Below are 16,655 nucleotides of genomic sequence, written 5' to 3'. Positions count from 1 at the left end.
TGACTGTGAATGCACTAGCAGATTTTAAACACCGAAGTGAACACAGACTGAACGCGCTGAAAACGCGTGCATGATCAGTCATATCAAATTACATTCATAACCGGCCTTACAGTAAGTGTGTCCCCGGCTTTATGCAGTTAATAATGCAGTTATGAGAGAGAGAGGGGGAGAGAGAGAAGCATGTGCGTCAATATTATTTATTTATTTATTTAATTCGTTTTAATTAATTCGTTCATTCTTTTTTTTCTATATTAGTGACAGTAGACTAGCCTAATAAATGAAACTCAAAGCCCTTTTAACAAGTATAGGCCTATCAATAATAATTTATTTGTTATATTATTTGCAATAATTACGAAAACCCGTGCAGCAGGACTATCAATTTATTTAAATGTTCAGTTTAATTTTCTATTGATTATATATAGGACTATACTTTATTTATTAAAATTAAACTGCATGTTTCCATTGATTGTGAAGTTAGACATTGAAAATTGCAGATCAAGCGCATGGGGCTGCATGGTTTTTCTTGTTATGAATTGTATTCTATTTTCCGTTATTACAGTTGACTACGCGAAGTGATATGGAACTGTAATGAGGTCAAGACCTGCCTGGAACTACTTTAGCCATGCGGTTCCCTGAAAATAATTGCACACCTCAGAACGTTCGTCAACCAATCAGATTCAAGCATTCAATGGCCCTGTAGTATAAAATATGATAATGAATGAATATAATTGCACTATTGCTAATAATATTTTATTTTAGGTCTGTTTTACTCATGTAAATTTGTACATTATCATGGATGAACATGACTGCACTGTCACTAATACACAGATCATAGTGAAATATGTATGACAATGTCTCTTCTCCAAAATAAAGGTGCACAAAGTTCTGCACAAAATACATTTTTTGTTGTTGTTGTGAGGATCTTTAAACTGCATATAAAATTAAGTATATAATTTCACTTTTTTTATAAATAATTTTTATTTGTGAAATGCACACACACACATACACAGTATATTTACAACAATTTATGCTAATAATCAAGAGGTGGCAATGAAAATCTCTAGTGTCTGCGTGTTGGTTACATTGACGAACACACTGAATAGCTTAACCATTTATAATGGTAATGCCCTAAACTCCTTAAGCTTAGACCGCATCCACTGCCACAAGTCCTTGAAATTTAGCTTGGATATAATGTTACGTTCAAAATCAGGGAACGCTGAAAAGTGTCTTCCTGGTTGATGCTGGAACAGTTCTGCCCTATTGAACACATCAAGCACGGTTAGGATATCCCTTTCCATGTCAGCTGGATTATGGATGCCACTAGGGCGATACACCTGTAGCTCTTTGTCAGTCGTGTCCATTACTGTCTTTAAGACACCAACAGATCTGCTCACCCTGTCAGCTGCATCTTCTGTCAGGTTTCGGCCTTTGTTCTTCAAAAATGTCTTAAGGAAATTGTTAAGATGTTCAAGGTGAAGGTCTAATGGGATATTCCTCCCCTTCCCACCCCTCCCATTCCAGAAACGGTTCCATGACAGACTATGAGCCAGCCGAGGGGACAGGGTTGCATTGGTTTGAACCGTTAACAGCAAGGTACTGTAAGCATACTGACTATGGCCATAAGTCTTAAAGATTAAGAGTGCAACCTTGTACAACCTCATCAGGCGCTCTCCATCTCCCTCTTTCACTGCATCCAAAAAGTTCAAAAGCAAAAATCCAAAGCTGAGCCGTGCTTCCGTATGCTCTTTCTTGTAGTCTGTACTAACAGTGATGGAAGTACGCTCAGTAGCAGATGAAGCAGACGAATCGAGACTATGGACATTGGCTTCATGGTTGTCTCTGGCTTTTCTATAGATAAACATTCTTGTACAGCCAGGCTCACGGCAAGGGAACCTCTCCTTCTCAGCAGGTTGGGCCTTTGCTAAATTGCTGATATTAGTTGTAAGTTCCGTAATGTCGTCAGACATGACAAACTTGTCGATGACCTCAGCCGTAGCGTCATGCAGCCAAGTCCTCCTTAGGTCTTCAGAGCCTTGAAGAATGTGGTCTGGTATAAATCCCTCAGGAGTGTCTGTGACATGATAGGAAAAAATTATATATTTTTTTTACTTTTTAAACGTTACAATTATTAATGTGTAAACAAGTTTTGTTTTTTAATTCAAACCTGTAAGTGCCTCCAAGTGGAAATGCTCCATTGCTGCTTTCAGGAAAAGTGCTGTCGTCTCCAATACCACAAACTGTTTGTATCCATCGTACGCTGAATGTGGACCTTGTTTTGCATTGCTGCATCTGCAAATTAAAGTTCAGATTAGCATATAAATGTTTTTTCTAATTAAATCAAATTCATATTTTAATAACTTCTCTGCGGCAGTTTTGTTGTTAGTAGTACTAGTCATAGAGCAGCCAATTCATGTTGGCACTGCCCTTACCGACCCTGATGTGAAGCAGCCAATTCATGTTGCCACTGATTTCATGAAAACATGCAAACAGTTCATAGATCCAATGCAAATTCATGGTAGCCAAAGATCCTCTGTTGGTCATCTCCTCGAAAAATATGTATGAAGAAAAGAATAGAAATAATTTACAAATATGAAAATGACATATAAGTTCTTGTATGAACATATGACATTTTTTTGACAGATGGCAAGACAATTTGTGTACTTTACCTCAACAGATTCATATTGGCAAGTAGTGTTCCATGGTCTTTGGCTGAATTCTCATTAAAGAAGATTTGATGGTGAATCTGTAATTGTAAAAACCCTTTTGAAAGTTAATCAAGAAGGACAACCAAGCTGTGCAAAACAGTTTTGCAAGTGTTTATGGTTATTTGCTATATCAGTGTAGATGACACCACATCACTAAGTTGTAGCTTTATAACAAACATCAATGTTAATAGACTAAATTAAAGTACATTAAAGACATAACCTCATCATATTTAATTCTAAATGTAGATCACACATAGTAAGTACAGATCATTAGTCAATTTAAAAACTAAATAATAATTACCTCAAAAAGATTCCTTATAGCGTGTCAGTCTTCGAACTTAAAAACTAAGCCTTCCAGGCGGTCTTCATCAGTCTCTCCATCTGCAAAGGCACATTGGACATTTCGGCTGTTACCTTCTGTTACCTTCACCTCCGACCAACATCTTCTCCAACCCATCAGGAGATCTTGCTACATACCTTTTGAAAATTATTAAAAATAAAAAAAAGTATAAATGATCAAATTTAGCATATTGGGCCTGTATCTCTTATGTGAGGTACACTATTCCAAGAGTAAAAGTTAAGAAGAACTATATAAATAGTCACAATACATAAGAAAACAATATCTCCTCTCTCACAATACTTACTCCTTTTGAATGTGCTGGAGCACATCCACCAAGTCACCGGTTTGGTTTTCATTTTTAAAGAGAAGTCCTAGTTGGAACTGTATTGGAAAAATAAAATATAACAAATGTGTGTTAAAAGATAAGACTCATCTCAACTACTTACTTTCATGTAAAACATTTTTGATTTTGATAAAATCTGCCTGTACTTGCATGGGTTGAGGGCTGGGCCATTTCGTCCGAGTACAGATGGGGGATGTGATGGACAACAGCACTTGCGAAAGGCTTCAGTACTTCCAAATAACTGGTCAGGATACGGCTTCCAAGAACAACAAATTCCCGCTGCATGCAGGCTTGAGTATGTGGACCTGGCAGTGACTTCCCGAGATCATAGTCTGACAAGCTATTGGCTGGTTTAGTGTTTGCAAGATGGAGTGAGGGTATTCGGTCGATAACACACATGTGATGGATCCAGTGTATAGACTTGTTTGTCAGGTTGGTTGATTGATGATATGTGCGAATAAAAAAGTCAAGGTTATCAAATACAATTGAATATGTGTTTGGTACAGATACTGATGGAAGTGCTGGAACAGAGAGGGGTACAACACCCAAATCGGCCATGTCCTCATCTGAAAGTGTGCTGAATGTGTACACATCAAGGGCATCAACCACTTCATTAGGCTGTTTGGTGGGCTCACCAGTGCTGCTCTGTGATGTACCCTCTGCTAGGGAAGTGCTTACTGTTTGATATTATGAGAAATAGTGAAATGAAGTTAGGTTAAAAAAATATTTACAATTATAATAATTAATGGAAATAAGCAAACCAATCAAAATTAGTAGACAAATAACATACACACTACTTACACATTGATGTCCTCTCCTGGTCACTTCTGTTTGTAACTTGGGAGCTGAGGTAAGATTCCAGATCTCTTTTTAAAGAGAACACAGGAGGCTTGGAGTTCTGTGCCAACTCTTTCTGTTTGCCTACAGCACTCTGATGATTTGTAGATATGCCCAGTTTGGCCAGTCGCTGGAAAACAGCCTTTTTTGCCCCACCATACAACAAGACAGTGTCAACATAATAGGCCAGTACCGACAAGCGGGGGTCTCTTCCTCTTAGAGCTACTGAGGCCGCAGTGCATATGTGGGGAAGTGAGGCTTTGGCCATTTTTGCAATTATGCTGAATATAAATGGGGACAGTCTCTTCAGATCTTCCAAGAACTCAGTGAATGAGAATGTTTGTAAGTCATGAGCACTTGCCCTCCACATCATGAAGTGATGTTGGGGGTTACAAAGCATCTTACATTCATCCTCCACAATACCCAAAACACTGGATTTTAAGTCCTCCATTAACTCTCTGTGTCGAGATATAAGGTTGCCAGCTCTGCCAAAATTTCGTTTGGCCAAGTTTTCTACAATGCCAGAAACATCAGATTGGCAAATGATGCGCATGTCCTTCTTTTCGTAATTGATTATGACCTAAAAACACAAAAACAATAAATACAGGTTATAGGTTAAAATGTCATGGGAAAAAAAGGACAAATATATATGACATAGATAATAGATGAAAACTATAAATAGAAAGTAGAAGAAAGTATGAAAAGGATTCTCAACTAGGCTAAGCTATGTAAGATTTAACAGAATGAATTTTAGTACCATTGTACTTTATGCAATATGTAGGTAAAATGGACATAAATGAATATTCCCATTTAATGCAATGTATCTATACACTGTATCTGATGTGCAAATTAATGTGTTCTTGGAGCAAACTTTAGTGAAAAAACAAGTGTAATAATTGGAGTAATCATTTCAAACATTTTAATAATAAGATGTAATATTTCATATGAATATTGACAACTTATTTCTATATTCACATGTATGAAATCAACGTCCTGTTCTTTATCAGAGTAATTTTTCGATTAATAAAAAAGAAAAGAAAGGCCTGTCCTGTTTTTCATCGCAGATTTAAACGTGCCTAGTCTGCATGTATCTTTAACATTCTCATATATAAAAAAAAGTAACGGAAAACAAATGCTAATTTTAAATTTAGTAGATTTGTAAACAGGTAGTTGTAGTGTTTAACCCACCTCGGTGACACTGCTCCGTGATCGCAACTCCATGGACTTCCTCTGTTTTTTTATTGTCCTTGGAGTTTTAGATGGTGTATCTCGGTCTCTTTTATCGGAACTGGCTACCTTTTGACAGGCCAGTGTCTCCTTTCTTTTCCAGTCCTTAAATAATTCCATGTCATGCTGTAATCTTGAAATTATGTTATAGCATTTCCGACAGACTCGCAAGGAACAAAGATCTGTGTTTAAAAGATCTAAACCTAAATTTGAGAGTTGACTACAAATATTGTCTTGTTTTACTCTTTCAAAAATAAGTTTAGAGGCTGTGAATGTACCGTGGATGCGTAGATTAACTTCGCATAATCTGCAAAAGTCGTTTACAGCCATCACTCGGTATTTCGCTCACATCATCATGTGTTTACAGCGGAAGTTCGATCATAGATTTGAGATCGATGCATGATGTCTGTGGTTTGATGCGGCTGTACAGGCGCATAACATACGTCATAACTAAACTTATCTGATTGGCTTACGGGTAACCAATGATTTTAAACTTCAGACAAGCGCCCCCTAGCGAGAGAGAAAACACTTCTCTATTATGCCATTCCAGACTCTGTCTACGAAGCAAAGTGAAGTAGCAGAGTCTGGTATTACCAGGCTACAGATCCACTCATGACTCGAGGATATTGATGGAGAGTGGTCTGAGGCAACTGTTTCAGAGACGTCATGTGCCAGCTGGATGTCACTTGGTGGGGGACAGTGACTATCCCTGTAAGTCATGGCTCCTTACACCTTACCTCCGTCCACAAGTGGGACCACAGTTAAATTACAATAGGTAAGTGCACATGTTGGCTATATTATTTAGGTGCCATAATTCAATAGCATGACCACAATGTCAAAGCTTATTACAAGTTATAGTGGTGGCTCTTGGTGTTGTTGGTTAAATCAATGTTTACTGTTCCTTGGTGCATGTTTCAGAGCACACAAGAAGACACGCAGTGTGGTGGAAAGGGGGATTGGACAGCTAAAGCGACGTTTCCATGTTTTACATAGTGAAATCCGCCTTAGTCCAGAGAAGACGAGTAAAGTGATCACTGTGTGTGCGCTTCTTCACAACCAGTGTCGGCAAAGGAACATACCACAGACAGGAGATGATGATGAGTTTGACGACGATGATGATGGTGATGACAATGAACACAACCAATTTGTTGATGAAGTGGAACAATGTGGACTGGCATTCAGGGATCACTTTGTCCATACACACTTTGGGTACATAATCACACATGCACAAATGAGTAAAGACACATTTTTGCTCAATTTAAGTGTTTATTCCCTTTGCATTTTTGCAATCTTTAGAGTGTAATATTCAGACTTTAATTGTATTAGCCTCTCTTTTGCATCAAGGACCCTTTTCTGCCTTCTTAACACACGCATTTACATTTTCATCTTCTTTTCTTCCAGGGGTGATGGCCTTGCACCAGCAGCAGGACTGAGGGGAGAGGCAGGTGATGGGATTGTGGAAGAGGAAGAGGTGCAGGAAGAAGATGATGACTTCCACCTGAAGGACCTGGGATTCCATTTGGCCTGTACAAATTGTATAAATTGTAGCGTGTTAAAACATCTTATAATTTGTGAACACCGTTTTTTGTGTGGGTGGGTGGTTTGCACATAATGATATTGTATGTCCTTCATTAAATATCACCAAAAATGTACAAGTATTGCAATCATTGCATAAACATAGCCTACCCCTCTATTTCCATTAGCATCTGCATTGCCAGATCAGTTGCACCCTCAATGCCCGTTATGCTGGTGTCTGACCCAATGACACTATAGACCCACCGATGCAATGTGGCTCAGTGGCTTAGGTGCTGATCCTCCTCCTCAACACATACATGGAAAGTTTCACCAACTCAAAAGCATTGCCTATAACACTTATGTAAGAGTAAGCATATTGTTTATAATAATAATAATAATAATAATAATTCATTACATTTATATAGCGCCTTTCTGGACACTCAAAGCGCTTTACATAGAAGGGGGGAATCTCCTCAACCACCACCAATGTGCAGCATCCACTTGGATGATGCGACGGCAGCCATATTGCGCCAGAACGCCCACCACACACCAGCTTACTGGTGGAGAGGAGACAGAGATGAAGCCAATTAGTATATATAGGAGGATGATTAGGAGGCCATGATGGACAGAGGCCACTGGGCAAATTTGGCCAGGATGCCGGGGTTACACCCCTACTCTTTCGAAAGACATCCTGGGATTTTTTAGTGACCACAGAGAGTCAGGACCTCGGTTTAACGTCTCATCCGAAGGACGGCGCTCTTTGTCAGTATAGTGTCCCCGTCACTACACTGGGGCGTTAGGACCCACACAGGCCACAGGGTGAGCGCCCCCTGCTGGCCTCACTAACACCTCTTCCAGCAGCAACCTGGTTTTCTCAGGAGGTCTCCCATCCAAGTACTAACCAGGCTCAGCCCCGCTTAGCTTCAGTGGGAAACCAGTCTTGGGTTACAGGGTGATATGGCTGCTGTATGACATTTGTTTAATAATTCATTACATTCATGACAAGCAGGAAGTTTTTAGAATTACATGAAACAATAATGATATTATAAATTTAATATTATAGGCCCACCTGTTGCCGTGCTTGCCCGTTTAAAGGCTGCAATCTCAATCCTCGACTGTGATTGTAGCGCATACCACCGCCTCTCGCAGTCGTCCGGGGTCCGCGACACAAGCGGGAATGCTGCATTGATCTGCAAACAAATCCTCTCCCATGTCTCACGCTTAGTTTTGCTTGATATCCCAGTGCCGAATTTCCCTTTTATTATGTTTTTTTTTCCAGCACCAACTGGGCCAGCAGCAGTAACTGATCCTGCGTCCAGTTGGGCTTTCTTTTCCGTTTTGGCGAGTTCATAATCCACCGTCATTCAACTATTACATTACTTCAATAGGAGCAACATTTCCTTGCTTTAAGTAGTCTATTTAGGCTAATAGGATGTCAATTAACCAAGCAAGTGTTAATGCAAGTGTCGTTTTTCATTATTAGGCAAGTGGCGGTTTTCATTAGGGTATTAGGCTACCTTCATTTAATTTAATTCACAACTTTTCTCTCTCTCTCTCTCTCTGCCTTTTTAGAATTACACTTCACTGGGGCCTGCACAAACATGTCATTATATATGCATTTCGATGACATTATTATTATTATTTTGTGTAGGACACAGACATATTTAGATGTCGTAATTCCATGATTTGGTGCGTCTGTGTTATGTTCTGCATGATCGCCCTGTCATCTAACAACCAATCACCGTGATCATTGCGAGGAAGCTCGTGCATGATAATTGACGTCATCCATAGCAACGAAGACTCACTCTTAGTTTAGGAGTTGTCATTTTTCCTTACTAAGTCTAGGTCTGAAAGGCGTTGTGAATAACTTTTAAGAGAACACTCCTAGCTAAAATCTTTTAGTGCGATTTAGGAGTACTCCTAGTGGTAAGATAAAATTCTTTGTGAATACGGCCCCAGATATATATGGTGAAACGTTGCCGACAGACACTAGCGACGCAATGCAAAGGCCTGCGCTCTCAAAGTTGCTAAGGGAACTTAAGAGTTCTTCACAAAATGGCAGCTTGTGGTTATTTTTCGCGGTCATTTCGTACTACTGTATTTAAATTTACAATAACATGTCCCAAACTACATTGAAACCTATAGTATCGTATTGTACAGCTTATAGTAAAATGTTGAGAATAAATTAAATTGAATATCGAAATCGTGGTCAGCTATTCTAAATAACTTTAAAGTTATTAGCTAGAATCCATGTAGGCTATGCATACAAATAATAAGATTTATTACTTACCAGTAGAATAAGTTCCAGGTCGGCAGAAAAGAGAGACACGATGCACACTGACATGACAGTCACAGAAAAACTCGTTCAAATGCGCTCTCTTGCACCCCCCACTGACAAATTTGCAAATTTACCTGCGGAATTGTGTGTGGTGTTTTTTGCGGTCAATTTGCACTGCTGTATTTAGATTTACAGTAACTGATAATTTCCCAGAATGCACTGAAAATCTACAGTAACATACTGTCAACTCTGTGCACAGTACATAACTGTTGAAAATACAAAATAATACTGTGAAAGCAACCAAATCTACTGTAACTTATTGTACATAGGTTATACAGTAAGGAACTGTTGAGAAAAACAGTATAATGCTGTGAAAACAACATAAATCATTTACAGTGATCTCTTCAGTCAACACAACTTGCGTCGAGTTTTGAATGTTGTTAAATTCATCTTCACTGATGACATCAAGATCAAAATCCAGTGATGACATACTAAATGCAGAAAAAAAGTAGATGTTACATCACCACAGGTGGTTGAAGTAATGAAGGAACTATGACTGTAGAGTGAAGTTTTTCCAACTTTTGCAAGTCTTGTCGACTTTTTTCTCACAACCACTTAATACCACTTAATTTTTTGCTTGTTTTAATGAGACTCCTTTTGGGGCTATTGTTTACTGACTTGGGTAAACGATTTGGGGTGAGTAGAAGCACGGCATTTGAAATATTTACATTTTAGAGACCAATCCTTGCAAGATTCATGAGGGAAAAGGTGATTGCTTGGTTGCCCAGGGATACACTGAACAGAGTCAGGCCCAAGACATTTCACAAAAACTATCCTAAAGCCACAAGCATCATTGACTGTACAGAGGTCTTTGTACAAAGGCCAAAGAACTTTGGATCACAAATATACAGCAATTACAAACATCATAACACATACAAACTGCTATACTGTATAGTCATGTTTGTATCAAAGCTTTTTAGTGGAAGGGCCAGTGATAATTTCATTAAAAAGAACTGTGGTTTTGTTCATCACCTGCTCCCTGGTGATGAGATTTTAGCAGATCGCGGATTCACCGTCATGGATATATTGCCTCCAGGAGTGAGTCTAGCTCTTCCTGCATTCACACGTGGACGTAAGGAGCTGTCTGAACATGAGGTGACATCCACACGTCGCCTAGCTAATGTCAGAATTCACATTGAGCGAGCAATTCGAAGGCTGAAGGCTTTTAAGATTTTGTGTAATGTTATGTCTGGTAGGTTGCAAAGTGTTGATGAGATTGTAAGTATTTGTGCAGGGTTATGTAATTTGCAACCTCAGTTAATCCGTAACAGTACTACTGAATGAATAAGAAACACCTGAAATGGATGTGTGTGTGTGTGTGTGTGTGTGTGTGTGTGTGTGTGTGTGTGTCATGGACTAAGTTGTCATGGGAAAGTGTGAGTGTGATGTGGTTAATATTGTATAGATTATGTCCTTAGGCTAAAGAAGGTCACAGTATACCAAATATGAATTTGTATTTCAACAGAAAATATAACAGAGCAACCAACAGTTTCAGACAGCAATTGCAAATAGTTAAAATGTACAGGTTTAAACTGTAAAACAAATGTCAAACTCTTGATATGTGTATTAAGTTCCCATAACAATGCAATGCAGATAGTTAAAATGTATCGTTGTAAACAGTGAAAAAATGTCGAACTCTTGATCTGTGTATTACCGCTAAATTGTCATGGGAAAGCACATTAAAGTGTAATAGCTACTTGAGCCCACAAATTGTCATGATCCCGTGTGCAATTCTTGTTGCTACTGCTGGTAGCAGATGCTGAAAGTACACCCTCTTCAGGTGGCAGATTTTGTTCATTGTCCACTCTTCGTTGTAGGGTACATCTATAATCACATGTTCATTTGGGGTCCACACCATAAATGTACAATTTTTTTTTTTTTTTTGTTGCACAGTGCATTGCCACCTGGACCTGATAGTAGTACCCTAACCCAGATGCTGTTTACCTCAGAACGTACTTTCCATCAATTAATCCAACATCGTATTTGTTCGAATCTATCATTTTTTGCAGACTGCCACCATGTGCTTCAAGCTTTTTTGGTGTGGGACACTTAATCTCAAGAAATAGTATCTGTGTCAATAATTCCATCGAGACTGGCACCAAGCCAATTTTCTTGATCATGCACAACCAGGCCTGTAGTCTCCACTGTGTAAGCCCTGTTGTCTGCTCGAAACATTGTCTAGCCAAATGCTCAGCTTGTTGACCATACCTAGTAGCCTCATTTCCAGAAAACCTTGTGTTAAGTTTTCTTTCTACCCAGTTTGTTTGGTCTGTCTTTTTTGGTACCTCAGATGCCTCACTACTGGTTATTCAAATTGTTCTCTGGTCCAGCCACAGCTGACTATTCTGGCCCTTGGTCTCCGTTTCTAATCTCTGCCTGTCCTGTTCCCCACATTGTATATAATTTTTAGCAGATGGGAGTTTTAGTTACTGAAACATGTTCTGAGGGCAGAAAGGAAAATGATTGGTTTACAGCTTCAACCAATGAAACTGAAGCAAAGGCGGGGTCAAGACGTTTGAACGTGCAGAGGGATATTATTAGTAGGACTCGCAACACACAAGAAAAACGCTTCGTGGGGAAAACGCATTTTTTGCAAGGTAAGTGATTTTACCATATATTTTGTTAAAATTCAGCATCCTCTAACGTTTCTTAAGATAATCAGCGAACATTAAAATGCACAGAACTAATCATCGTCTAAATATGGTATTGTATGCGTTTTGATTCGACTGTTTACTCAGTCAACCGCAACATAGCTGCTTAGGACGTAACTGGTGTAAAACCTATGTGTAAAACATGCTTTTCCAATGCTATCTCGCTGTGTGTGAAATTGAAATGCGACAACAGAACTCGTTCAAATCTCCGAGAAATTTCAACGGTCAAACTGATACATCTCCCGTCCTCGCGCTGCTCTCAGGGCAGGAATACTCAATAGATTCAGATCGCTGTTATTTTAGTGTATTACGCGCTGCTCTCAGGGCAGGAATACTCAATAGATTCAGATCGCTGTTATTTTAGTGTATTATGCGCTGCTCTTGTTGAAGATTTTATTATTTAGGAAATAAGTAATTCAGCTATATATTTGTACACTATTATTTCCTCTCTGTGTGTCTTTGGTTTGACTTTTGGGGGGCTTACAGAAAGGTCAAAATGCTGATGCAGCAGATGATTCTATTTAAGTGTGTCACATGGTGCAAGACCCTATCTATAGGATGTATGACCATTTTTGGAGGCGATGTATGTATATATGTGAAAAGCTAACCGATGTTCGGGAGTCATCTCCTGCGGGGAGTCATCTCCTGCGGGACCTCCCTGCGGGAGGTTGCTCGGCTTTGTTTTGTTAAATAAAGTCTAAAATATTTCTGGCATCAAAGATCTCTGAGAAGTGATTTCACAGAAAGATTGAAGCCACAAGTGGCACCCCAGATGGGACTTGTTAGGAGCTGAAGGAACCACAAAGGGCATCTCTGGTGACCGGCACAGACAACAGTGGCCACTGTACTTTGAGGTGAGCATTTTTGCTTTTGTGTAAAGTATGTGTTGGTCACCAGCTGCCCTGAAGTGGTAAGAAAAGCTTCTTCAAATTTAAAAGAACTAAAACAAAATTGAAAAAGGGGTCTTTGATTCCAGAAATGATTGCATGCAGTTTGATTTCTAATAAGAAGGCCTTGTAGATATCAAGTAGTTTGTAATAGCGCGGGGGAGCTCCCAGTAGTGCTTGCATGTGCTTATGTAATCCTGTTTGGATTGTATGAGCATTGGTACTATTCGTTTTGCGCTAAGGTTTTGTCGTACGTACGCAAGGATTTGTATTTACTGATAATGATATCAGTGGGTAATCTGTGTTTTATTTATCAAAAGGGCCATGATAGATATATAGCATGCACACAGATTAAGGCCCCGTTTACACGATGGGAAAACGCAGATATTTCTCTGCGTTTTGGCCTGTCATTTACACGAAAACGCCGTTTTTATCCCAGAAAACGATCATTTCTAAAAACTCCGGCCAAAGTGGAGATTTCTGAAAACGCCGGTTATATGTTGTCGTGTCAACTGGGAGAAACGGGGTTTTAGGTTCTCTCTTGTCGATTCTGAGGATTCTGATTGGCTTGCATGGCTTTATCCTTCTCCCTACACTGCCACCCATAGGTTTAGCATAGTTATAAAGGCGCTCGACGGCGTATTTATGCGGGTTGTGTGCACGATGTTATTATTGAAAACGGAGGGGGAGAAATATTCGTTTCTCTAAATACCCGGCTATGTGTAAATGTGGCCTAAGATTAGCCTATGGTTACCGCCTTGTTAGGTTAAACAAGGGACTGCTCAGGTAGGCTAGATCTTGTAGAATAGGATAGTTTTAGCCTATGGTTACCGCCTTGTTATGGGTTTAACAAGGGTCTGCTCGGATAGGCTAAATCCTATAGTATAGTTATCGTTTTAAAAGTATCACTGTGTTGGAGGAAGTGAATCAGTGAATCTTATAGTTAAAGAGGTATTGTTTTTGCTGTGTTGAGGAAGTGAATCAGTGAATATTTAATGTAGTGTTTAAAAAAAAAAAAAAAATTTTGAGAAGTAGCGAATAATTCAGATCTGACAGGGAATAGAGTACAGAATAGGGTGTGTGTCTCTGTGGGATCCTGTGTCTTGCTTGACTGTGCCTGTGGATAAAAATAGTGACCCCCCTGACCCTGGTCACTTGAAAATGGACAAAGAATGTGTGAATGAGATTTAGAGACATGTATAAATGGTGTCAGTGTATAAAAAAATAAATTAAAAAAAGTAAAGAAAAACAATTGTTTCAAGATATTAACTCTGCAGATTATTGCAGTGTGAAATAAGATTTAAAAAAAATATATATATATATATATTTAATCAATAAATGTAGCCGAAAAATAATATATATATATATTAATAGATCAATATAAATAAGATTGCACGTGCTTAATATATTATATGATATATCTGAAGACGTCTAAAATTTGTATCTCATTATCCCTGAAGACAGAGTGGAAAAAATGATTCCATTGCAGATAAGTTTGTGTTAAGAAAAAATAAGTTGTGCAGTGTGCTGAAGGTGAGCAAGGTTGGGTGACTAAGTTTCAACAATCATTTTACAGGAATCTAAGAATTGTAGTAAATGGGAATTGTTGATTCAATAATTAAAAAAAAAAAGATAAGAGGAATTCCTTGATGTTGGTTGAGAAAAATGTTATTCACCATGCTAGATTATTTGAACACAGTATGCAAAGATAGAAGAAAGATTGAAAGCTGATTTTATGATAGGGAAAATGTAATTATACTTAGATAATCAAAGTTAGATTATTGCTGATATTGAAAAACAGAAATAGCTTGCTTTTTCCTGCAATGAAGAACTTGCTTTACTAAAAATAGAATGGAAGAACTGCTGTTGTCAACCAGTGAGATTTTTATATAGAAGAACTAGTAAAAAGGATGGTTAAAAAGTGAAATTTAGATAAAGAGCTGACAGCTCAGGCACAATTGGGCCTAGTATTTTAAAAGTTAAATTTGATTCATGAGGATCTCTGAGTGTTCAAATTTCAGATGGCTTCACTGACAGTTTCAATGAAAGCAACAAGAGGCCAAAGGTCAAAGAGACTACAGAAAGAAGACAGAAGTGGGTGAGGGGCTTTCTGCTCCCCTCCTGAAATTGACTTTCTGGAAAGCTCAACAAGGAGAAAGACTGATTTAATGCTGGAAAAGGTGAAACGTTCACTTGAGACTTTTCCTAAGGAAAAAGAGAAAATCCTGAGATGCAAAACTCAGGCAGGATCAACTTCAAAGCCCAAACTGAGAAGAGGCAGAGAAACAGCAGAGCCTAACACCAGGCCTTTGAGTGACAGCATCGGCTGATGATAAATGCAGAGCGACAGCCAAGAAGCTTCAACGGACTGATGATCTAAAAACAGAAGAACTGACCCTTACGGGCACCACAGGTGTGGCCTCCTCAATGATCACTCTAGAGACTGCTTCAAATTTGGTTAATTATTATATTAACTTTATTCATTTTGATTATTCACTGGTCTCATAGCAATTCTTTATATTCTCTGCTAAACTAACCCTCTCTGCTTTTTCAGTAGGTACAAGTCCAGCCCTATAAGAAAAAGAAAATATGTTGACAGACAGAAGTGGGTGCTCAAACTCACCAAATAATTAGAACAGAGGCTGGATTTGGTATAGTGAGGGCTATTAGATTAAAACACTATAGGGCTAAAAGCATGATATAATTATTCTCTGGCAAAGAAAAAGATAGATACAAAATGTCAAAGCATGATTATTATTGTTGACAAAGCAATGATACTGGTCACTCCATCTTGTTTTGGTAATTTCCAGAGATAGATTGGAGGAAAAAGTTACTCCAAAAGTCCAAAATTATGAAGTCACAAACGTCAAAACTGGGATAATGAGTTGGAAATGTTACTGGCCAAGAATCCAAGATTATGCAGAGATCTCCAAATTTCTTCTTAAAGCAGCTCATGAGCAAAGACAAAAATAATATGAAAGAAAAATTAGACCAACTAGGCCTATTATTCTAAAATATAGAGGATGTTAGAGTTTATAAAAAGAAAAAAAAGGGTTTGTACCGGTGTTAAACGGAAACCTTATGATCATGGAAACTTCTCAATAGTGATTGGACATAGTTGTGTTGACCTGATCAGACCTTGTGGCATTCCACAGCTAAAATTATAAGTTCTGCATTTAGAGCAGAACCTGCTGCAGCAGTCACAGGAGTGTGTGTTGTTGGCCAATGTGTGTGACTGAGTATGAATGGTGTGAGAGATTGTGTTTGAAGAGACACTGAGGCAAATCAATTATTTTGCCAATACAGCTCTATTGAAAATTGAATATGTGGGCCCACAGGGCAAACTCTGCCCAATAAAATAATGACCATGGATGAATTTGGTTAAATTTCCTGGTTGAAACTGTAGTGGCAATAGAAAAATAATGGGTAAAAACAGTGCCACATTTTGCGCAGCGCATAACACATCTTACTTTCCTTTCAGAATATCATGATGGAGCATAACACATCTGACTTTCTTTTCAGCATATTGTGATGGAGCTGATTCTTTGTCAAAAGTATGAAATAATGTCTTGTAACTTCTGTCTTGTAAAGTGGGTTGAGTGTTGTCCAAGATGAATAGTGTGCTGATAGTGGGACTCAAAACAATGAGATACGTTTTGAATTGACGAATTGTAAAAAGTACATTTGAAATTGAATGTGAGAAAAATGTAAAGAGGGTGCAAATATGAAGATAAAAAGCCAAATGTATAAAAAAAAAAAAAAAAAAGGGAATATATGGGTTAAAGCCCTGCTGCTAATGAAAGGAAACCACT

At 38.5% G+C, this 16,655-nt stretch overlaps 2 protein-coding genes and 1 long non-coding RNA gene across 3 annotated transcripts in view; 1 reads left to right on the top strand and 2 right to left on the bottom strand.

Annotated features, from left to right (window-relative positions):
- The window catches only part of LOC306984167 (uncharacterized protein), a 292,265-nt gene that overhangs the window by 7,935 nt on the left and 267,675 nt on the right, over window positions 1-16,655 (bottom strand). The window lies entirely within an intron of this gene.
- On the bottom strand, window positions 1,212-2,667 carry LOC306984170. The gene is made up of 3 exons (XR_013794503.1): window positions 2,430-2,667; window positions 2,165-2,289; window positions 1,212-2,071 (listed from the first exon to the last, which is right to left on the bottom strand). It is a non-coding gene; the product is annotated as an uncharacterized lncRNA (long non-coding RNA).
- On the top strand, window positions 5,904-7,064 carry LOC306984165 (uncharacterized protein; the record flags this gene model as incomplete). Its single annotated transcript, XM_079585258.1, has 3 exons — window positions 5,904-6,227; window positions 6,371-6,661; window positions 6,854-7,064. Exons 1-3 carry the CDS (start codon window positions 6,082-6,084, stop codon window positions 7,062-7,064), a joined length of 648 nt encoding a protein of 215 aa, XP_079441384.1. The 5' UTR covers window positions 5,904-6,081.

This window comes from Phoxinus phoxinus, assembly GCF_949152265.1.
Source record: "Phoxinus phoxinus genome assembly, chromosome: 17".
NCBI lineage: Eukaryota > Metazoa > Chordata > Actinopteri > Cypriniformes > Leuciscidae > Phoxinus > Phoxinus phoxinus.
The sequence above is the reverse complement of the archived record's forward strand: the minus strand, read 5'-3'. Positions and strand labels throughout refer to the sequence as shown.